This window comes from Gopherus flavomarginatus, chromosome 3 (genome assembly GCF_025201925.1).
Source record: "Gopherus flavomarginatus isolate rGopFla2 chromosome 3, rGopFla2.mat.asm, whole genome shotgun sequence".
Classification (NCBI taxonomy): Eukaryota; Metazoa; Chordata; order Testudines; family Testudinidae; genus Gopherus; species Gopherus flavomarginatus.
The window spans coordinates 60,969,118-60,993,040 of record NC_066619.1 but is presented as its reverse complement, the minus strand read 5'-3'; the positions used below and the strand labels follow the sequence as shown (position 1 = coordinate 60,993,040).

The 23,923-nt window shown below is 41.0% G+C and overlaps 1 protein-coding gene across 6 annotated transcripts in view; it reads left to right on the top strand.

Annotated features, from left to right (window-relative positions):
* KIAA0825 (KIAA0825 ortholog) overlaps positions 1-23,923 on the top strand; it is a 392,242-nt gene that overhangs the window by 148,335 nt on the left and 219,984 nt on the right. For all 6 annotated transcript variants that reach the window (XM_050943864.1, XM_050943863.1, XM_050943867.1 and 3 more), the window contains 3 exons: positions 1,011-1,161; positions 5,877-6,067; positions 8,431-8,613. In XM_050943864.1, the coding sequence (XP_050799821.1) occupies positions 1,011-1,161; positions 5,877-6,067; positions 8,431-8,613 (525 nt within the window). The remainder of the gene's footprint in view (positions 1-1,010; positions 1,162-5,876; positions 6,068-8,430; positions 8,614-23,923) is intronic.

The following is a 23,923-nucleotide window of genomic DNA, read 5'->3' as shown; positions in this document are numbered from 1 at the left end:
TAACTTGAAGTAGTTATTACAAACATTGATTTTTATCTTCAAGGTCTGAATTGGCAAGGCAATGCAAATTCTTTACTCATTAACCTTGAGCAAATACTCCTTTATTATGGCTGTCTACACTATATTATGGTATAGATGAATGGAGGACTTCCATTTCATTTTTGTCTGTAGCAGCAGCTTAATTTTCATAAAAACAATGTTAAAAATGTAATCTTTGACAACATGAAGATATGTTCCTGCACTTTGGTGTCATGAAGATTGTGTTGAGCATCATGAGCATATGTATCCAATAAACTTTTACAAGAGGGTAATTATTAATTAAATAAGTCTTAGATGGATGCTAAATAAAATTAGAAGTAGGTCAAAGAAGGGGTGTTGGGATCCAGAGTAGGGTTGGATAAGTGTAAGCAGAGCACTGAGGGACCATACCCAGTTGTTGTAACTTAGTGCAATCTAGGGTTGGGGCCAGGGCAGCATCAGAATCAGAGAACCATTATTGGATCCCTAATGCTGTCTCCTCTCTTGCAATGATGGTGCATGACAGAATCTGCCCCCAAATCATTCTATTTGTGCGCATTTCAAAACAGTTTGTGATCATTCATATGTGTGCAGTTATGCTTTTTATAAATCTGTGGGTTTATATGCTAGCTTTACAAAAATTACTACTGAAAAGTGCATAGTGTCTTCCAACAACATTGACAATTAAATGACAAAATAACATTCTGATTTGTAATAATAGGGAAGAATACTTTGACTTCTGAATGATGTATTGATAATGCCATTTGTCTGAAGCAGAAATACATATTTGTAGAACAGCAGATGTACATTTTCAAAGAGCTTGCAAAACAAAGACCAGATTTTTTGAAAGTGAACGTGGGCTCATACGTCAAGCCCAAGAGGAAATGAATGATTGATAACTAATAATCAAAAGCATTTGTAGTACTGTGGATTGTTACCTCCTACTGCACAGGACTTAAATCTTTGCCTCTTTGATCATTCCCTCTGAACAGGCCCCTGTTCCTAGTGCCTGTCCAGGGATATCAGGAATTCATCAATGTTCTCCAGTTTCAAGTTACCAACTACTGCGTCAGAGTTTGTGCTACAAGTATTTTACAGGATGCTGAGAGCCACCACTGGGATGACTACAAAGCTTTTTATGAGGTGTGAGGTTAAGTTTACTATACCCTTTTTTTACATAAATGTGCTTTATCTGCTCTCTGACTAATTAGAAACATGAGATCTGTACTACTTGTGCACAAGGGCTGTTGGGATATGTTTTTAAAATAGCTCTGTTGCTGTATGTAAATATCTTCTTAGCAATGAGCTAGTAAAATATAGTTAAAAGACTTAAGATTAATCAGTGAGGTAATTAAATAAGGGTTCTCATGCCATTTTCCTAGTAAAATACTGTTTCTTAGGATTAGCTGAAAATAGTTTACCTGTATGGGGAAAAGGAGAGAAGGTTAATATATTGACGCCCATATAGTATAAGACTCAAAGAAATAACAATACCAGAATAATGTAAATTTTTCTCGCATGAAATACTTCCTGTGATGATTGTAAGATTTTTATTTTTTCTCTTTCCCTCCCAATACATATGCATATTATAAGTATTTCTTATTTAATATATTTCTCTTTCGTCATTCTTTCTCATTTTGCTCCCCTACTATGGGTTTGGTAAGTGGCTCAGATAGCACAAGTGACTGGTATCCTTGTCCACAGAATCCAGCCATATGTTTCTAACCTGCATATTGTGATTTTGTCTGAATTTTGGAATCCCAAGTCTGCTCTTAAACTGTAGTTTAATTATTTTAGTGCAAGAAAATCAAGGGGCAATTAATGAAACATACAGTTGAATATATTGATTCTTTACCACTTCCAGTGAACTATTCCATTGATTATAGACTACATATTGCTTGAAATCCCTTGAGTGTGATTTCTAGGTCATGTAAAATGTTTGTAATTTCATTATCAATAATAATTAGGATCTACAGCAACCATGGCCCTGTCCTTGCTTGTTACAATTGCCATATATGAGAAGTAGGCTTCTGAGTATGAATCTAGCATCTTCCAGGCCTTCTGCAGTGGAGCAGAATATCCTTTGTATGTGATACCTACATTCTGGAAACCAGTTAGGAAGAACCATTGTTATACCTTCTCTTTCGATGGTGAGGATCTGGAGAGTTCAATTGATTAAATGTTACTTACCATGGCTGGTGCTATTAAAGGGTCTCTGTCTCTCAGAGCAGAGTAATAAAGAAACCAATTTTATTTTTTTTAAATATGATCTGGATGGTTCAGAAAGTTGGCAGTGGTATGGAGTCTGGTACCTCTTGGTCACTGACTGGGATCTTGCCTGCACTGGTAACAGTCTACACTTATCACATCACTGTGGCCATTTTTCAGTGGCCTCATTCCAGCAACTAGCAAACAGTTGTCCGCGTCACAAAAACCACCATCATAATTGACACACATTGTTAGCAGTCTCAGCAAAGACTGCAAAGACTGAATAATCCTTGCTCCTTTGGCAGGATTGAGGCACATAAGAAGGTAGTTTGAAGGAAGCTTGTATCTCTTCAATCTTCACGACAATTGATCTGGCACCATTTGTAAGTCCTCAGTTAAAATTCACAAAGAGCAGAACCACTCTCTCCCACCAAACTAAGGGACAGAGTGTATCTTTGCTTTATGGATGTATGCATCAGAAGGGAAGTATATAAGGAAGGAACCTTCCTCTCTCCACTGTTATGCAGCCTATGTAAGGACCAGGCAGAACACCAGCCCTTATGCACTGGAGATCCCAGAGGCTGTTCCCTTCCTATTCCAAGGAATGCATGGCATTCAAATTGTGGCAGGAGGAGTGGGGCTTTGCCCCGCCTCTTTTCCCACTTCCTGCCCCACCCACCATGGGCTGACAAGCAGAACTGTCTGGCCCCTCTTGTTCAAAATAATAAACTGCACACCACAAAAGAAAATGGGACTATATACAGACAAAGGCATTCTCAGCATAAGGTTGTCAGAATGTGGCACTCTGTGATTACATGGGGTGACATTTTCTGTAGCCTTATTATTATTTGTACAATGGTAACCTCTAAAGACCCCAACTAAATCTGGGAGTCCATGGCTATTTATACTCTCTAAAATAAAGTGATATTGCTTTTCTATGTAGTGAAGGTAAAAATAGCTCAATTTACAAATCATTTTGCATTGGGACACTTGACTGCATTCTCTCTTCGCACACACTCATTATACCTCTCTGGTAATCCAACTGATTTTGAAAACAGTGGTGGGTTCGATCAAGAGAAAAGCAGACAATTCCATCATAACTGTAGGCTAAGAGCTCTATTCTATTCATATGGACATATAGCTTGTAAAAGTTCAGTAATGATTTTACAAGATATGGATCAATATGTGCTCATGTACGTGAGATCTGAACTGAACCCTAAGTACATTATTATCATAAAGCACTTACGTTCTAAGCTGTCAGGCTGTGAACCTCTTAGAGTACAGTATCTCACTGATGGAGTACATTGAACACCCACTGTGCCACCAGGCCAGCTCTCCAGATTACATTTTAGAATCAAGCTTTTAGTGTAGGAGACATCTCCTGCAATTTTAGGAACTTATGTTTTCTAAAAGTCAAAGAATAAAGAATTGTCTGTTCAAAGATAGTATTGAGTAGCTTATGTAATAAAGCCCAGCTGCTTGTGTCCTGATATATAATCTAAATAAAGGCTCACATCTGTTTACATTGTACAAAGTCTTCAAAAATAGCAGATGTTTACCAGTAGAATACTTTAGAAATGGCAACAAACAGAAAAACAGGTCAGCAAAAAGGAATGGATCTCATCTAAATCTTTAATCAAAACACTATTGCTTCTGTTTTAGAGGCACAATGTTAAAAAAGATACATTATTCAATTTAGCGCTTTAAGATTATATATAGCAAACAAAAATATTATATAATAAGTGTAATAGTATAAACTTATGTTAAGATAAGAGTTTGTAGGCTCCCAGAGAATTTCCAAGACTCTCAGGCATGTAGATACTTAATAAAACATTATAAATGCTGTACCACATAGAAAATTCATTTAGAAAGTCTTATTTCTTATTGTGAGACTGATTTTAATTTGATGCTAGAAGATCTAAAAACGAACAAAAAAGTATTAGTCTCCATTAGGAATCAAAGCTCATTATTCTGTCCTTTTAATGTGCTTATTCTGTGAATGCAAGATGTATATTTGTAGAAATAAAGAGAATATTTCATAGAATCATAGGACTGGAAGGGACCTCGAGGTCATCTAGTCCAGTCCCCTGCACTCATGGCAGGACTAGGTATTATCTAGACCATCCCTGACAGGGTTTGTCTAACCTGCTCTTAAAAATCTCCAGTGATGGAGATTCCGCAGCCTCCTTAGGCAATTTATTCCAGTGTTTAACCACCCGGACAGGAAATTTTTCCTAATGTCCACCCCAAACCTCCCATGCTGCAATATTAGCCCATTGCTTCTTGTACTATCCTCAGAGGTTAAGAAGAACAATTTTTCTTCCTCTTCCTTGTAACAACTTTTTATGTACTTGAAAACTGTTATCATGTCCCCTCTGTCTTCTCTTTTCCAGATTAAACACACCCAATTTTTTCAATCTTCCCTCGTAGGTCATGTTTTCTAGACCTTTAATCATTTTTTTTGCTCTTATATGGACTTTCTCCAGTTTGTCCACATCTTTCCTGAAATGTGGTGCTCAGAACTGGACACAATACTCGAGTTGAGGCCTAATGAGCATGGAGTTGAATGGAAGAATCACTTCTTGTGTCTCGCTTACAGCGCTCCTGCTAATACACCCCAGAATGATGTTTGCTTTTTTTGCAACAGTGTTACACTGTTGACTCATATTTAGCTTGTGGTCCACTATGTAGAAATATTTGCACATTTGATCGTCTTCTCCTGAAAGAAATCTACAATAGTGAATCTCATAATTAGGAGACCATAAGGTATCAGAACACACAGTTACAAACAACGTATGAACATTTCAGCTAGTATTTGTCTAGGAAGCATTCTATGCAAAGATCTCCATGGGTAAAGTTCTACTTGTTTGTGATTTTTTTCCAATATACTCAACACATAATAGTTGAAGTTTATTTTATGTAAGAAAACCAGGAAATTATAATAAGCTGCTGGTCTGGCTTGGATAAAATGAGGCCAGCTTCACTTGCATGAGAACATCTGCCAAACTCTTAAAATTATCTTAAAATCAGGCAGTTATTGTTTTTTTTTGTTTGTTTCTGGTATTGTTATTAAAATGCAATAGTGAAATATCAAAATACTTTTAAAATGTTTCTTATCAGCCCATGTCACTTGCATGTGTGTAGTAAGGAGATTAGTTGTTGGACTATTTTTTTCTGCTGTTCTTTCATTATAATTATACACAACCAAAGATTCATAAAAAATCTGGCAGTGGTTATTATGGATCTACGGAAAAAGACATACTTAAGTAATTTAAATAATTTGGTTCTTGTTTAAGAAGAGGTAGCCACTATATTAAACTAATCTGGTTAGTTGAGTGATTGCAAAATATTGTATGTAGTTTTAAAATAAAATTAAAACAATAGGTCAGAAGTAGGTTAATTAAGGATATAGTAGGTCAAACATTTGTGGTTTGGCTTTGTGGTAGAGTATTGGTTTAGTAACTGAAATGAAACATGTGTTTCTTTGTCAATAAAGATGTTTTACATCTTGTCAAGAATCTTTTTTGGTCATCTACTGTCTCAAACTCTTCAGCTATTTCCTCTCAGCCTGAACTAATTAGATTCACAGGAACCAAGCTGACATTTTGGAAGATGTGTTTCTATTGTTTAATGTGTGGTGGTTTTGCCAGGGGGAAAGATGCTCATTCTCTGTCCAGATGTGGCATTATTTCTGCTGTGCTCTCCATCATGATCTGTGGACTATCCTACCCCCCAAGTTAGCCCAGGAGATTCTAAAAGAAGTGCTGGAGAAATCTTTGGCTGTGCTAGCCTGCAGATATTCTCAGGCCCATCCCAGTTACAAGAGAACTCCACAGATAAGGTAACACATTTATGATTAACAGGTGTTTTTTTGTGGATAAAATGCATGTATTCTCAGGATATGATGTGTTGTTTTGTTGTAATTCACCTGAATTTAAATATATGTGAATATAAAAATAAATTTATAAATGTATATAATTCCTATGAGGATTATTTTAATAAAATTCACCTGGGATATATAAGTATATGCTAGGCTTCATGTGCTATGTGATCACTCAGTATATGATTGGGGTTGCATAACTCTCTCTTTTGTAAAACTGCCATTCATTTATGTCCTGCAAATTATAGGAAATTTTGCAAGAAAATTATCAGGAAAGTGTTTTCGTGTCAGGAGATACAGTAACTATCGTATTTTGTGTTGGCTAATCCCACAAGATGCAGGATATAAAAGTCCTTCTGCAGTGCCTGATGCATCTGGTATTTTTCACCTTTGCATGAAGCTGATTTAAGTTACTGGACAAGAAGAAACTTTTTGTTTATTTTAATAAGCAGGGCATTCCATTTATAGATAAACTTACATTCCACTCATTAAAATGGTAATTCTTGGCTTTGTCTCTTAAATGAATTATCCAGTCTGTGACAAGGTTGGGACTCGCCACCGCAGCGCCTCCTGCTGGTTGTCTCTGGGAACTAGCTTAGTCCAGTGGAACGCCCTCTCCCGGTGGTGTCCCACCCGTTGTCTCACCCTTGGTTGGCGTCTGAGCCCGCGTCGCTCCCCAGCTCGCGCCATCCTCTTCTGGACCACTGCCCTCTGGCAGTGCTCCTCAGTCCATCCACATCTCCTTCTGGGGGGTGGGGGGGTGATCAGCAGTCTCTCTGCACCCCAGCCACTATGTCCAGCCGCACACCCTAAAGTCTAATCCCTCCTGTCAGGGATCTGGCTTAGTCTGTGATGGCTGCTCCCCACGACCAATGGCTGGGTGTACTGCAAGAGGGGAAGGGGGGGACCCAGGCCCGCCTTCTACTCTGGGTTCCAGCCCAGGGATCCTCTGGCATTGTCTAGCTGGTTACTAGTTGAACTAGTCATATCACCTTTCCTCAGTCAGTTGGGCACCTGTAAAGGTTCACAGACTGAAAATCAGTTCACTAACTGTTAGTCATTCTTTCCAGTTGGACTTGAATGTAGTGTGTGCACAGCAATTCCATCCTGTAATATCATTTAAACTAAGTTTCTATTCCCCAGTAAAATTTAAACTCAATATTTTTCCCTTTTACAGTTCACACAAGCAGCAGGGAAGAGCCATGATTTGACAGTCTCCTACTGGTTGGTTGGTGTGTGTGTGTGTGTGTGTGTGTGCATGCGCGTGTGCTGTTCCATTATCACCAGTTCTGTGGCCAAGCTGCATTGTCTCTGCCTGCTGGAGTCAGAATTAGTGCAGTGGCCACCCATATGAGAAAGGAAAATAGGGCTGTTAAACTACTGAGTCCCACACTTTTCCTCCTATTCCTTGTAGGTTGGTGGGGATGGTACACAAGGTTCCGCTTCTTTGAATTCCTTACAGACCTTGCTTCCCACGCTTGTCTACCTCCTTCTTTTGCTACAGGTCTCCTGTAGCAGCATTGTCTTACTGGTGGTAGAAGTTGTTTTGCAGTTATTGTATAGTATCTGGTGGCAGAGATTGGTCATATCAGGCCTGCAGAATAGCTGCTTCCTGTACAATGTGAAGAAATTGGTAATAGGATGTTTATATTGAGGAGAGAGGATGGGGCCTTGGCAGAAAGAGACTAGAAAGTGACAGTGAGGAGTTCAGGGGGCTAGAAAGTGACAAGGGAGGAGTAGCAGGTAACTGGTGACTCTGGCAGTGAGAAGAGGGTTGTAGAGTAGGGGGCAGAGGGCTAGATGTTAATAGGGAAGATGCTGGGGAGTAGCAGGAGCAAGGATTGAAGAGCCAGAAATATGGCTCTATCTTCACGTGCTGTGTCAACTATTGTTGATTACGAGAACTGAATAAAATATTGTCTTCTGACCAGAAATTTGTTTACTAAGAGAACTGAATAAAATTTTTTTTTTCTGACCAGAAATTGTTTGATTATGTATTAGTTTGTAGTGTGTATTACAGGGGTTCTCAAACTGGGGGTCGGGACCCCTCAGCGGGTCGCGAGGTCTTTACATGGGGGGGTCACAAGCTGTCAACCTCTACCCCAAACCCCGCTTTGCCTCTAGCATTTACAATAGAGTTAAATATATAAAAAAGTGTTTTTAATTTATTACTGCCAGAGAGCCTTTGTCATTTAACAATTCCAGCCATTAAAAATTAGGAGTTTGTATTTTCTGTATGGTAGGGAAGTGTATTGATAACTCAGATGAGATTTCACCATCAGACTACTTCCATGGCTGACATTTTCACCCTTTCTTCCCAACAGAATTGATATCACAGCGATTTTAATATCTACTGAAAATATGCTGTGGTCAGCTTGCTGCTCAGTGCAGGAACTTTTGAATCCACATAAAGACAAAGACCCCAAGACCTATAAAATACACAACCACTGCAACAATCTGCTCTCTGCACTTGCCATTTTAACTGCACCTTTGAAGAATCTGTATGAGTAAGTATGAGGGTAATATTTTAATACAAAGTAAAATTGACCATATAGCTTATTTAACTTGCAAGTGAAAGGGTAGCTGGTCCATGAGACAATTTTTTGGTTAAAATGTAAATGGAACTCAAACTCTGGAGACAGTTTGAGAACTGCTCTAGATACTTGATTGGTATCTTGAATTAGGTCTGTATAGGCCTTATTCTAAGACCATTGAAGTCAATGGGATTCTTTCCATCAAGTTTAATGGGATTTGAATCGAGCCCCTGGACATCATATTTTCCATGGATTCATAAAAGCTGGAACAGGTCGTCCAGTTTGACCTCCTGCATAACATAGGGCATAGAATATAACTTAGTGATTCCTCCATTAAGTGCAAATTTCTTGTTGATCTAGAGCATGTCTGGAGTACAGGTATTGAAGGCTATGTGCTGTTTAGGAAAGACAGAAATAAAGTCAAAGGTGGTGGAGTAGCATTATATATCAATGATGAGGTTAACTGTAAAGAAATAAGAAGTGATGGAATGGATAAGACAGAGTCTGTCTGGGCAAAAATCACACTGGGAAAGAAAGCTACTAGAGCCTCCCCTGAGATACTGCTTGGGATGTGCTACAGACCGCCGGGATCTGATTTGGATATGGATAGAGACCTCTTTAATGTTTTTAATGAAGTAAACACTAATGGGAATTGTGTGATCATGGGAGACTTGAACTTCCCAGATATAGACTGGAGGACAAGTGCTGGTAAGAATAATAGGGCTCAGATTTTTCTGGATGTGATAGCTGATGGATTTCTTCACCAAGTAGTTGAAGAACCAACAAGAGGGGATGCCATTTTAGATTTGGTTTTGGTGAGTAGTGAGGACCTCATAGAAGAAATGGTTGTAGAGGACAACCTTGGTTCGAGTGATCATGGGCTAATTCAGTTCAAACTAGATGGGAGGATAAACAAAAATAGATCTGGGACTAGGGTTTTTGATTTCAAAAGGGCTAACTTTAAAGAATTAAGGAAATTAATTAGAGAAGTGGATTGGACTGAAGAACTTGTGGATCTAAATGCGGAGGAGGCCTGGAATTACTTTAAGTCGAAGCTGCAGAAACTATCAGAAGCCTGCATCCCAAGAAAGGGGAAAAAAACCATAGGCAGGAGTTGTAGACCAAGCTGGATGAGCAAGCATCTCAGAGAGGTGATTAAGAAAAAGCAGAAAGCCTACAAGGAGTGGAAGATGGGTGGGATTAGCAAGGAAAGCTACCTTAGTGAGGTCTGGGATAAAGTGAGAAAGGCTAAAAGCCATGTAGAGTTGGACCTTGCAAAAGGAATTAAAACCAATAGTAAAAGGTTCTATAGCCTTATAAATAGGAAGAAAACAAAGAAAGAAGAAGTGGGACCGCTAAACACTGAGGATGGAATGGAGGTTAAGGATAACCTAGGCATGGCCCAATATCTAAATAAATACTTTGCCTCAGTCTTTAATAAGGCTAATGAGGAGCTTAGGGATAATGGAAGGATGACAAATGGGAATGAGGATATGGAGGTAGATATTACCACATCTGAGGTAGAAAGCCAAACTTGAACAGCTTAATGGGACAAAATCAGAGGGCCCAAATAATCTTCATCCAAGAATATTAAAGGAACTGGCACATGAAATTGCAAGCCCATTAGCAAGAATTTTTAATGAATTGGTAAACTCAGGGGTTGTACTGTACGACTGGAGAATTGCTAACACAGTTCCTATCTTTAAGAAAGGGAAAAAATGTGATCCGAGTAACTATAGGCCTGTTAGTTTGACATCTATAGTATGTAAGGTCTAGGAAAAAATTTTGAAGGAGAAAGTAGTTAAGGACATTGAGGTTAATGGTAATTGGGACAAATTATAACATGGTTTTACAAAAGGTAGATCCTGCCAAACCAACCTTATCTCCTTCTTTGAGAAGGTGACAGATTATTTAGACAAAGGAAATGCAGTAGATCTAATTTACCTCGATTTCAGGAAGGCATTTGATACAGTTCCACATGGGAAATTATTCGTTAAATTGGAAAAGATGGGGATGAATATGAAAATTGAAAGGTGGATAAGGAACTGGTTAAAGGGGAGACTACAACGGGTCGTACTGAAGGGTGAACTGTCAGGCTGGAAGGAAGTTACTAGTGGAGTTCCTCAAGGATCAGTTTTGGGACCAATCTTATTTAACCTTTTTATTACTGACCCTGGCACAAAAAGCAGGAATGTGCTAATAAAGTTTGTGGATGACACAAAGCTGGGAGGTATTGCTAACACAGAGAAGGACCAGGATATCATACAGGAAGATCTGGATGACCTTGTCAACTGGAGTAATAGTAATAGGATGAAATTTAATAGTGAAAAGTGCGAAGTAATGCATTTAGGGATTAATAATAAGAATTTTTAGTTATAAATTGGGGACACATCAGTTGGAAGCAACAGAGGAGGAGAAGGACCTTGGAGTATTGGTTGATCACAGGATGAGTATGAGCCGCCAATGTGATATGGCCGTTAAAAAAGCTAATGCAGTTTTAGGATGCATCAGGCGAGGTATTTCCAGCAAAGATAAGGAGGTGTTAGTACCGTTATATAAGGCACTGGTGAGACCTCATCTGGAATACTGTGTGCAGTTCTGGTCTCCCATGTTTAAGAAGGATAAATTCAAACTGGAACAGGTTCAGAGACGGACTACTAGGATGATCCGAGGAATGGAAAACCTGTCTTATGAAAGGAGACTCAAAGAGCTTGGCTTGTTTAGCCTAACCAAAAGAAGGTTGAGGGGAGATATGCTTGCTCTTTATAAATATATCAGAGGGATTAATATTAGGGAGGGAGAGGAATTATTTAAGCTTAGTACCAATGTAGACACAAGAACAAATGGGTATAAACTGGACAGTAGGAAGTTTAGACTTGAAATTAGATGAAGGTTTCTAACCATTAGAGGAGTGAAGTTCTGGAACAGCCTTCCAAGGGGAGTAGTGGGGGCAAAAGACATATCTGGCTTTAAGACTAAGCTTGATAAGTTTATGGAAGGGATGGTATGATGGGATAGCTTAGTTTTGGCAATTGATCTTTGATTATCAGCAGGTAAGTATGCCCAGTGGTCTGTGATGGGATGTTAGATGGGATGGGATCTGAGTTACTGCAGAGAATTCTTTCCTGAGTGCTGGCTGGTGAGTCTTGCCCACATGCTCAGGGTTTAGCTGATCGCCATATTTTGGATCGGGAAGGAATTTCCCTCTGGGGCAGATTGGCAGCGTGGGGCATGGGTCACTTGCTGGTGGATTCTCTGCAGATTGAGGTCTTCAAACCACAATTTGAAGACTTTAATAACTCAGACATAGGTTAGGAGTTTGTTATAGAAGTGGATGGGTAGGATTCTGTGGCCTGCTTTGTGCAGGAGGTCAGACTAGATGATCATGTTGGTCCCTTCTGACCCTAAAGCCTATGAGTCTTTTTAGAAAGATGTCTTTTCTTGATTTAAAGGCTTTAATGATGAAGAATCCACTGTATTCTTTGCGAGTTAGTCACTCTCACCGTTACAAACTTGCACCTTATTTCCATAAAGAATTTTTCTAACTTCAGCTTCCAGCCATTGTATCTTCTCATGTCTTTGTCTGCTAAGAGTTCTCCACTCCTAGAAATATTTCCCCCATACTTCTGGAATTACTGGACTTCTTGAAATAATTCATTGAACTGATTCTCTGATTACTTGACACTTAAGAAGCTGATGTGCTTCAGTAAGTCTCAAATATATTTGTAAACAACAAGTGTATACAAAGCTTATTCTTAGGAGAATATCTTTAGAAGTCACAATCAAAACAGGACTTGGCCTACACTGATGTTACATATGAGTTATGCCATTGCCTTCAGTGGGCCCAGGATTTAATTGAGATTGTTTTGTGTAAGAGCCAGATATTAAAATGAGACCCCAAATTATGAGGAGAAAAAAAAAAAAAGGCTGAGAGCCTGTGAGTCTGATCTTCATTTTATTACATGAGGAGACAACTATGGGGAAAAATAGGAGGAGGGGTTCCTGATCTTTGTCTTTGTATGTCGGGTCTTCTAACTAGAGTGGTTCTTTTGCCACTTGTATGGTTGTTGTAACATCTAAGTGTTGTGTCCTCAAAAACAGAATGTAGTCTATCCCTTTTAGCTGCTGTATGCTGTTCTGCTAATTCCTGTTGTTTACAGATTTTCCTTGTATCCTGAGTTACAAAGAGTGACTTACCAATTTGAAAAATCAGAGAAGTCTAACAGAAAGGGGAAATAAAGAGAGAATGGGAAGGACTAGCTTATATTTGGAAATGTACATACTGTGTTTCAAAATCACAAAAAACTCCAGTGTTTTAGGCATGTAATAAATATCAGTATAGTAAACTGATTTGCTTTAGATAAAAACTCTCTATGTTTAGAGAGAAAGGTCTCACAGATCCTTCCTGGCCAGTCACAAGGACTACTCTGTGGGCTATCCCCAGGGTATTTCAAGCCCATTGAGCCTGAATGAAGTTCAGCCAGTACCCCCCAGTCTGGGGTCCCTAGGCATGCTGTCAAGGTGCAGAGCTTCTATTTGGCACTGCCCCTCTGGGAAATGACTGTTGAGGCATGAAATATGAATATAAGAACATAAGAACGGCAATACTGGGTCAGTCCAAAGGCCCATCCAGCCCAGTATCCTGTCTACTGACAAAGGCCAATGCCAGGTGCCCCAGAGGGAGTGAACCTAACATGCAATGATCAAGTGATTTTTCTCCTGCCATGCATCTCCACCTTCTGACAAACAGAGGCTAGGGATACCATTCCTTACCCATCCTCGCTAATAGCCATTAATGACAAACAGAGGCTAGGGAAAGAGGCTATGGTCTGCGGTAGTTTGCAAAATACTTATCACTTGTAACCTATATGCTAAGGAAGGAAACATTTCAATTGGTCTATACTTGTCCATGATTTTTGTGCAATAAAGATGAAAACAAAGTAGATATTGGATGTTGGATATGCTCTAAAATATGAATTGCTAAGACAAGACATATTAATTCCACTCTCTGACAATATATAAACCTTTCGAATTCTTAATTCCAGCTGTGGTTCCCTACTTCTAAATTCTCCATCTTGTCCCACAGGCAACTAGAACATCAGTTTGTTGCAGACATAGTTTACAGCCTTCAGAAATCAATGTTAATATTGATTTTAAAAGAGCATTTAATAAAGCTTTTCAGTTTAAATTAATTGGAATTAATTAACAAAGAAATACCCAATAAAGCTGTAAAGTATTGGTGTTGAATTGTTGGGAAATTGAGGGAGAATGATTATCCCATACACTAACCTGGTCCCCATTCCACCAAATGAAAACTGATCACTTTTATATGACACTATAATTGAAAATCTATTTATAGACATCAGATCACAAAAAAAATACTGGGAATTCAAAAAGGAAGCTCTGTTTGCAGATGACCTGATGATTTATCTGAGCTCTCCTTAGAAACAACACATTTCTTATGCAAGCTACAGAAAAAGGCAGGGTTTAGATCCCCAAAACAGTGTGTGTGTATCATGCTCTCTTATTTAAAAAAAGAAACCCACACAAAACTAAAAAACAGATTTCTAGTTAGAGTGGACACAACCTGATTTTAAATAGTATGGACTAAAAGTAAACATCTGTTTTATTTTCTAATGAAATATACCACACCACTACAGAAAATACAAACATATTTATTCAAATAGTATTGTCTCCTTCTTAAACTTTGAGACCATATCCATCACATTATAATGGTTATTTTCCACAACTATTATATCCATTTGAAATTTTACACATTTTAATCTCTCTTACAAAAAATCCTAAAAAAAAAAAAATCACAAATCACTCCTGTCAAAAGTATCACAAAAGTTTGTTCAATTTTCTTAAACAACACTTGAGAGAGAGAGGAGGTGTATCTCTCCTTTGCTGAAGGTTAAACATTTAAGGACAATACAAGAAGGGCAACATTATGACTTTCACAATTACCAAGACCCCAATTTGTAACATAAAATTATTATTTAATTAAGCATCCTATTCTCTTGTACTAAGCAAGACTATGTGCTGTTGCCAGACTAATCTAAGCCTGATATCTCTCTCACCTTTCCCCACAAGGAAGATTGGTCTAATCAGGGTATTACTGAACGCAGAACATTGTCTCCGAGCCAGTTGTCCAGTAGTTGGGTTAGATGAATTCCAAGGTGTCACTGGAAATAGTATCCTAAGAAATGTCATTTTCAGGAATTAAAGCTATTTAAGGTTTTGTCTTAGGTTTGTCAAGTATAACAAAAATACTTGGTTGAGAAACAAAAGAATCCTGTATGTTTCTTCTGAAGAGTGAGTTTAGGGCAGATTCTTTCCTGTGCCAGAGCTCTCTGATCCTTGGGGCCAGGCCCAACTCCATCACCACTTAGAACTGTGGCAGGAAGATCTAACATCTGGTTTAAGATCTTTAATAGATCCTACACCAGTGGAGGATAGGTGGAGCAGAACAGAACTCTGCTATGGCCATTATGCACCTCCAGCACACTGCCTATGCCAGGAGAGGTGGGGTGGCAGGCACAGGGCCCAGACCCAGTATAGTTATGCCAACATTGAGTTTCCTCATTCCAGAAGAATTGTCTGCTGGCGATTTGATGGCGATTTGACAAACCACTCAAAGAAAAATTGGCACTGAATTATTAAAGCATTATTAGATTGTCTTTTTATCTTTAACACATTTCTGTAGTGACCAGTTAATGTTCACACACAAAAATTTCACATCAGAATTTAACATGATCCTTTGGAAGTTTGTTAGATGAAAATATTAAGTGTTTCCAGAAGTAAGGAAAAAAGATTTGGATATAGTGATTCAAGATTGCTTGACAAAGGCTAAGTATATATTACATAAATCCTTGGTTGGTTATATCCACTATATAACCAAATATAATACTTTATTGCTCACAGATTATATTTCACTTTTACAATCACTGCTAAGATTGTCAAAGATGCCAACAAAACTGCTGTACATGTCTTATTGTACCTAGGGCCATATTATATCATTATGTATGAGAGGAACCTGTTTTTAATAATTTATTTGCTCAGTTTCACAAATTATGTTGGAATATGACTAGAAAAGCTACACCTTTTATCACATCATTATATGTAGTAAACATAAACATGAGTATGACAGGTGATAGGGACAATGTGGATATGTATTTTTTTATTGATTGCAAAGAAGATAACATTGAGTTTCTGAATATCAGATGTAACCCAAGCTGGAAATGTGGTGACTACTTAACTAATTATTAAATGTTAATAAATATGGCATATTGTTGACATTAAGGCAGTAGCACAATAAATTCTGTGAGACATTATTCATGCATTCAATACAAAGTAAAGAGACTAAAAGCATTATAAGCACAGCTGGTAGCACCACCTATTATTAAAGTTGCTCAACACTTCCCATGATAAGATCTTGTATTCAGTTGCATATAACTTTGCAGAGCTTTAGCAGTTTCTGCTGAAATTTTGTATACCAGGCGTCTGTCTCAGGTTGAATTGTTCTGGGAAATATAAGCCAAAATGATCCAGCCATTTCTGAGAACAAGCCTAAGGGAATATACATTATTTTGCCCATGTTAAAGAATTCTTCAGACCATTTATTTGAATGCTCTAGCACCCATATGCTTTGGAGAAATGACTTGAAATTTAGCAGAGGGTGTTTTTTTGTTTTGTCAGGGACATGTCATTTGGCATTTCTGTGAAAATCTGCTCAAATATATATACCCAACTTATAAGCATTTGAAAATCATCGTTTGCACATATTCAGTAGAGATTTCTTTGGTTTTAACAGCTAAAGTCTCCAAAGATTCCATCTTCACTGAGCATGTTCCACACCCTAACACTCTTACACGTGACGAGATTACATATGCACCATTCCCACAGAACAACTGAGCATGCTCAAGCACAAGGCTATGTCTACATAGCGAAAAAAACCTTTCCACAGGGTCCTAGAGCCTAGGATCCAGCCTGCTCTTGGAAGTCTACAGTGCAGTGATACAGCCCTGCAGCCCAAGCCCCATGAGCCTGAGTCAGCTAGAACAGGTCAGCTGCCAGTGTCTAGTTGCTGTGCAGACATACCCAGAGGGACTTTCCCTAGATCCTCTGAGATAGAGTTGGGTGTGGCTGGTCTGAGCACCAGAACTAAGAGCAGGGAATCTATCTGTCCTGTGCTCTCAATGATCCCCTTGGTGGCACCCAGGCAGCATGGAGGAGGAAGGAGTATGATTTGAATGCAGAGGGCACAAATGCCAGACTAGGGAGAGGAAAAGGAGTACATTGGAACATGGAGTCTGGTGAGAATGGAGTAGGGGGAGTAAATGTGAGTGGGAACTGTAGAGGAAAGACTGGGAGCTGGGAGACACTAGGATTGCCTGTGCAAGGAGACTGGGAGATGCAGGGAGGCCTTCTGGAACTGGTTTAGCTAGGACACTGGGACTGGGAACCATGGGGGTAGGGGGATGGGAATCAATGAGGTAACAGAGGGTGATTGGGATCCAGTTGGCTGGGGGATAGAATGCTGAAATCAATAATGAGCAAGTTGGAGAGGAAGAGACTGGCAGGGCTGGATTTCCAGTTAGGCACAGTAGGCATGTGCCTATGGGCACCAGCGTTCTAGGGTCACAGAAATGTTAAAAGTGGGTTAAAAGTTCTATTTTTTATGGAAAACATGAAGGTCAGCTGTGCGGGGTGGGAGCACTGAAGATGCTGTGCCTAGGGTGCATAAGGTATAAATTTGGCCCTGGAGACTGGGACTGGAGAAGGAGACTGGGACTAGGAACTAGAGGGAGGAGAATGGGGACATGTGAGGAGGAGAGAGAGATCTGACAAGGAACTTGTGGGGACTGGGGAAGAGACTGATACTGCATCAGAAACCTGAAGAGGGAGACTGAGAGCCAGTTTGAGTGGTGGGGGAGAAGGGAGACAGATAGGTCAAGGAACTGATAGGAGGATCTGTGACTGGCTGAGAAAGGAAAGTGGGGCTGAATTTGAGGAGAGGGAGAGAATGGAGGTTGGGGGAAAATTAGAACTTGGAAAAGAACCCAGAGGAGGACACTAGGATTGACTGGGTAAGGAAACTGGGATTAGGATGAGAGGCCTGAGGAGGTGATGACTGGGACTAAAGGCTTGTAAGAGGGACAGGTTGGGAGGGGGACAGGGCAGAAGAGGTCAGGCTTGAGGAAAACTAACAGAAGAATCTTTGTCCACTGGAGTACACTCCCCTCTAGAGTCAAATGGAACTCAGGATTCCTGAATTGCACCATTCCTCTTCTGTCAGCAAATATCTGTGAAATCTGCTTGCAAATGTTGTCTCATTGACTTCTATTTCTGGTCGAACTATAGAGGATGGCTCCCGTTGCTGTCAGATACTCCATGAGCTCCCCAGTAGCAGAGATCTGTGCAATGTTTTGAAAGGTTGCAACCCTGCTGATGAGCCCTGTGAGTGTCAATATGCCAAATGATGGAATTTGTGTATTCAGTCTGCTTTTTTAAAAAACATAGTAAATACCATAAATACAGACTGGACTTCTGGAGACCTATTGACAATTGTTTTTAAAAAGTATAAAATCTGTCCAACGTTAGACAATCAAATTAATCAAAAATAATCCAGATAGGGAGTTATGGGTCTCAAACCATACACAACAGAATTTTATCCTTTATGGGTAAACCTTTCGGTCTTCAAAAGTTGTTTTGGACATTCAGCACATCTCAGGAGTCTCTCAACAATTTACAAGATTGAGCCCAAAGACAGTTTGTATCCTCAAAAAAGTTTAAAGAACACTTTTACCATTCTACAGATTACCATAAAATGCAAAATTTATAAAAAAAAAATTTCCTAGTAGAGTAGAATTTTACTTAAATGAACTCTATAAACTTCTTATCCAGTGCATTAGCTGCAGTTCAAAATGATCTGGTTAAACAACAATTCAGTCAAGCTAGCAGCAGAGGGAGGGACATTTTTCTTCTCTTTCTTCTGAGCCTCCAACTATTGCAACACTAAAACCAGTTCCAGACACACTGGATAATTCTTCATGGATTATCCTCTTAGGTATGTCTACACTATGGGATTATTCCGATTTTACATAAACTGGTTTTGTAAAACAGATTGTATAAAGTCGAGTGCACGCGGCCACACTAAGCACATTAATTCAGCGGTGTGTGTCCATGTACCGAGGCTAGCGTTGATTTCCGGAGCGTTGCACTGTGGGTAGCTATCCCGTAGCTATCCTATAGTTCCCGCAGTCTCCCCCGTCCCTTGGAATTCTGGGTTGAGATCCCAGTGCCTGATGGGGCAAAAAACATTGTCGCGGGTGGTTCTAAGTACAGCATCACCCCTCCCTCCATGAAAGCAGCAGACAACTGTTTCGCGCCTTTTTTCCTGGGTGAATTGTGCAAATGCCATAGCACAGCAAGTATGGACCCTGCTCAGGTCAAGACCGCAATCGTGGACGTTGTAAACACCTCGCGCATTCTCGTGCAGTCTGTGCTGAACCAGGACCTGCAAAGCCAGGCGAGGAGGAGGCGGCTGCGGCAGAGCGGCGATGAGAGTGATGAGGACATGGACACAGAATTCTCTCAAACCGCGGTCCCCTGTGTTTTAGAGATCCTGCTGGTAATGGGGCAGGTTCTAGCCATTGAACGCCGATTTTGGGCCCGGGAAACAAGCACAGACTGATGGGACCGCATAGTTTTGCAGGTTTGGGACGATTCGCAGTGGCTGCGAAACTTTCACATGCGTAAGAGCACTTTCATGGAACTTTGTGACTTGCTTTCCCCTGCCCTGAAATGCCATAATACCAAGATGAGAGCAGCCCTCACAGTTGAGAAGCGAGTGGCAATAGCCCTCTGGAAGCTTGCAACTCCAGACAGCTACCGGTCAGTCGGGAATCAATTTGGAGTGGGAAAATCTACTGTGGAGGCTGCTGTGATGCAAGTAGCCAAAGCAATCATTAAGCTGCTGCTACGAAAGGTTGTGATTCTGGGAAATGTGCAGGTCATAGTGGATGGCTTTGCCGCAATGGGATTCCCTAACTGTGGTGGGGCGATAGATGGAACCCATATCCCTATCTTGGCACCGGAGCACCAGGGCACCCAGTACATAAATCGCAAGGGGTACTTTTCCATGGTGCTGCAAGCACTGGTGGATTACAAGGGACGTTTCACCAACATCCAAGTGGGATGGCCAGGAAGGGTTCATGACGCTCGCGTCTTCAGGAACACTCCTCTGTTTAAACGGCTGCAGCAAGGGAATTACTTCCCAGACCAGAAAATAACAGTTGGGGATGTTGAAATGCCTGTAGTTATCCTGGGGGACTTAGCCTACCCCTTGATGCCATGGCTCATGAAGCCATACATAGGCAGCCTGGACAGTAGTCAGGAGCTGTTCAACTACAGGCTGAGCAAGTGCAGAACGGTGGCAGAATGTGCATTTGGCCGTTTAAAGGCACGCTGGCGCACATTACTGACTCGCTCAGACCTCTGCCAAAGCAATGTCCCCATTGTTATTGCTGCTTGCTGTGTGCTCCACAATCTCTGTGTAAGAGGGAGACCTTTATGGCGGGGTGGGAGGCTGAGGCAAATCAGCTGGCCGCTGATTACGTGCAGCCAGACACCAGGGCAATTAGAAGAGCACACCACGAAGCGGTGCGCATCAGAGAAGCTTTGAAAACGAGTTTCATCACGGGCCAGGGTACGGTGTGACTGTTGTGTTTGTTTCCCCTTGATGACCCCCGTCCCTTGATTGACTCATTCCCTGTAAGCAACCTACCCTCCCCCTTCGATTACAGCTTGCTTAAGGAAATGAAGTCACTATTGTTTAAAAATCATGTATTCTTTATTAAAAAGTCGTTATAAAAAGAGAGAGAGAACTGACAAGGTATCCTGGGTGTGGTTTGGGAGGAGGATAGGAGGGAAGGAAAAAGGCCACTAAAAAAAATTTCAAAGTAATGACAGCCTTTTGGTTGGGAAATGTGGGTGGAGTGGGCGGGTGCACAAAGCCTTCCCCCACGCGTTCTTACACATCTGGATGAGGAAGATATGGAACATGGTGAGGGGTGAAGGTGGTTACACAGGGGCTGCAGTGGCACTCTGTGACCCTGCTGCTGTTCAGAAGCTCCACCAGATGTCGGAGGATGTCAGTTTGATCACGCAGCAGCCCCAGTGTTGCATCCTGCCACCGCTGATCTTCCTGGTGCCACCTCTCATCTCAAGCGTCCCTCCTCTCCTCACGTTCGTCCCTCCTGTCCTCACGTTCACTGGCATCTTTCCTGTAATTTGCTACCACATCCTTCCACTCATTCAGATGAGCTCTTTCATTGCGGGTCACTTCCATGATTTCCGAGAACATTTCGTTTCGTGTCTTTTTTTTTCCGCCGTCTTATCTGAGGTAGCCTTCAGGATGGAGTAGGGAGGCTTGAAAAATTTGCAGCTGCATGAGGCAGGGAAAAAAGGGAGAGAAATATTTAAAAAGATACATTTTACAGGACAATGCTTATACTCTTTCACAGTGAACAACACTATTCACCTTACATACCACATGTGATTTCACTACAAGGTCGCATTTTGCATCTTAATATTGAGTGCCTGCGGCTCTGGTGTTAGAGATCTCACAGACGCAGGTCCGGGCAGCAGAATTCAGCTTGCATGCGGCAATGGTAAGCCATTGTCTTTCGGCTTCTGCAGCCTTCTTATACCCAGTGCCCTCCTTTCCCAAATACCAAACAAATCCCATTCAGTGCTGCTGCTTTCCTGTTAACATGCAGCAGCAGAAACCACACCCCCATCCAATTCTCTGGGATGATCGATTTACCCCTCCCTGCACCGTGTGGCTGGTATCATGGAAGATCACTGCTAATCATCCTGCTTCCCCCTCCACAGCGTGGTTCATAGCAGGGAAGATTCCTGCTAGCCAAATGCGAAAAAGCTCAGCGCCATTCCCTCCCTCTCCTCTCCTCCCGCTTGACTACCTGCAAGGAAGGATTTCTTTTAAGCAACAGGCAAACAGCGCAGTAGGAAAGGCTATCTCTGTCCCCTTAATTAAATTCCTGAATTTCAACCAGATTACCATGAACAATATTGCTCTCCTGAGGATAACACAGTGAGATAAAGAAAGGATGTTGCTTGAATGCCAGCAATCATCCGGACCATAACGCAGCTAGGCTTTGTCATGCAATGATACCAGACTACTTGCTACATGCATGGTGTGGTCAAGTGTCCTACCATGGTGGATGGACTAAGGCTGCCTTGCCCAGAAACCTTCTGCAAAGGCTTCTGGAGTACCTCCAGGAGAGCTTCATGGAGATGTCCCTGGAGGATTTCCACTCCATCCCCAGACATGTTAACAAACTTTTCCAATAACTGTACTGGCCGCGAATGCATCCCAAGTCCTCAGGGCAAATCAATCATTAAGAAAGTTTGCTTTTAAGCCATGTTTTATATTTACAAAAGTACACTCACCAGAGGTCGCTTCCATGGCTTCATTGTCTGGGCTAGTGGCTTGGGAGGGCGGGGAGGGTAATTCCGTCTGGGTGAGAAAAAGCTCTTGGCTGTTGGGGAGAATGGAGTGCTGTGTGCTCTCTGCAAGCTCGTCCTCCTCTTCCTCCTCCTCATCTTCTCCCTCCGCAGAATCCTCAGCCATGGCTGAGATTACCACCTCCACCTTGGAATCCACTGACAGAGGTGGGATAGTGGTGGCGGACCCCCCTGGAATTGCATGCGGCTCAGCGTAGAAGCGGCATGTTTTTGGCCCTGCTCCGAACCTTCTGTTTGCTTCTTTGGTTTTCTGGTAGGCTTGTCTGAGCCTCTTAACTTTCACTCTGCACTGCACTGAGTCCCTGGTGTGGCCTTTCTCCATCATGGCCTTGGAAATTTTTTCAAATGTTTTTTCATTTCGGAACAGAATTCTGTTAGCACAGAATCCTCTCCCCATATAGCAATCAGATCCAGTACCTCCCGTGCGGTCCATGCTGGAGCTCTTTTTCGATTCTCAGGAGACTGCATTGTTACCTGTGCTGACGAGCTCTGCATGGTCACCTGTGCTGGTGAGCGCTCCACGCTGGGCAAATAGGAAATGAAATTCAAAAGTTCGCAGGGCTTTTCCTGTCTTCCTGGCCAGTGTATCCAAGTTCAGATTGCTGTCCAGAGCGGTCACAGTGCTGCACTGTGGGATACCGCCCGGAGGCCAATACCATCGATTTGCAGCCACACTAACCCTAATCCGATATGGTAATACTGATTTCAGCGCTACTCCTCTCGTTGGGGAGGAGTACAGAAACCGGTTTAAAGAGCCCTTTATATCGATATAAAGGGCCTTGTTGTGTGGACGGGTGCAGCGTTAAATCGGTTTAACGCTGCTAAAATCAGTATAAACGCGTAGTGTATACCAGGCCTTAGAATGTAAACAAACCCAAATATGCAATCTGCCTGCCTCTGAACTTGATTTCAGTGGGTCCACCATGTTACAAAGTGACCAAGCCACATCACAGCAATTTAACATGCAAGTTTGACAAAATAATGTATCTAACATTCCATACCCAAGTGATAGTAATAACCATCTGTATTTCCTTGGAGAGCTGAGATGTGCACTTAAATCAATAAACCACATCAGGGAAGTGGTATATTCAGCTAAACATCCTCATGAGTTTCAAAACCCTCAGATATGTAGAATTCCCTTCGTGTTTTTCACGTGACAAGAATTTGCTTTTAGCAGACCTTGGCAGCATGTATATCTTGATAAGGCAGTGGATAACTGGATTTAATTGTACCCTTAATTCCCTCCTCTGCTTACAAAGTAAAATTCTCTCCTATTCAGAATGCCAGCAAGAGGTTTATGCACAATTAAAGTCCCACTTAATCCTTCAAAATAGAGACTGCCCTCTGCTATATACGTAGGGTAGCTCAAAGAGGAGCAGAGTGGTTTTCAGTTGCCTCATGTTGAGAAGAAGTCACCAGTTCCTTCTGTTGCTGAAGATGATGAAAAAGATCTAATTGCCCTCCTTCAGATGATTATGTATTAGACATCAGGAGATGCTATTACAAATTAAAAATTCAGGATGATAGCATGACTGCTGAGAGGAGTATTTAGAGATTCCAACTTTTTTCTTTTCTTTTTTTCTTTTCTTTTAGCAGTTGGAAGTACCTCTCTATTTTTTAAGAAAAACAAGTTACAACTTATGCAGCTGCATGTTATCCATAATTCTAAATTGTTTAGATTACCAAGTCCTTCAAAATCTACAAGGAAACACCATTTGTATCTTGTAGACAT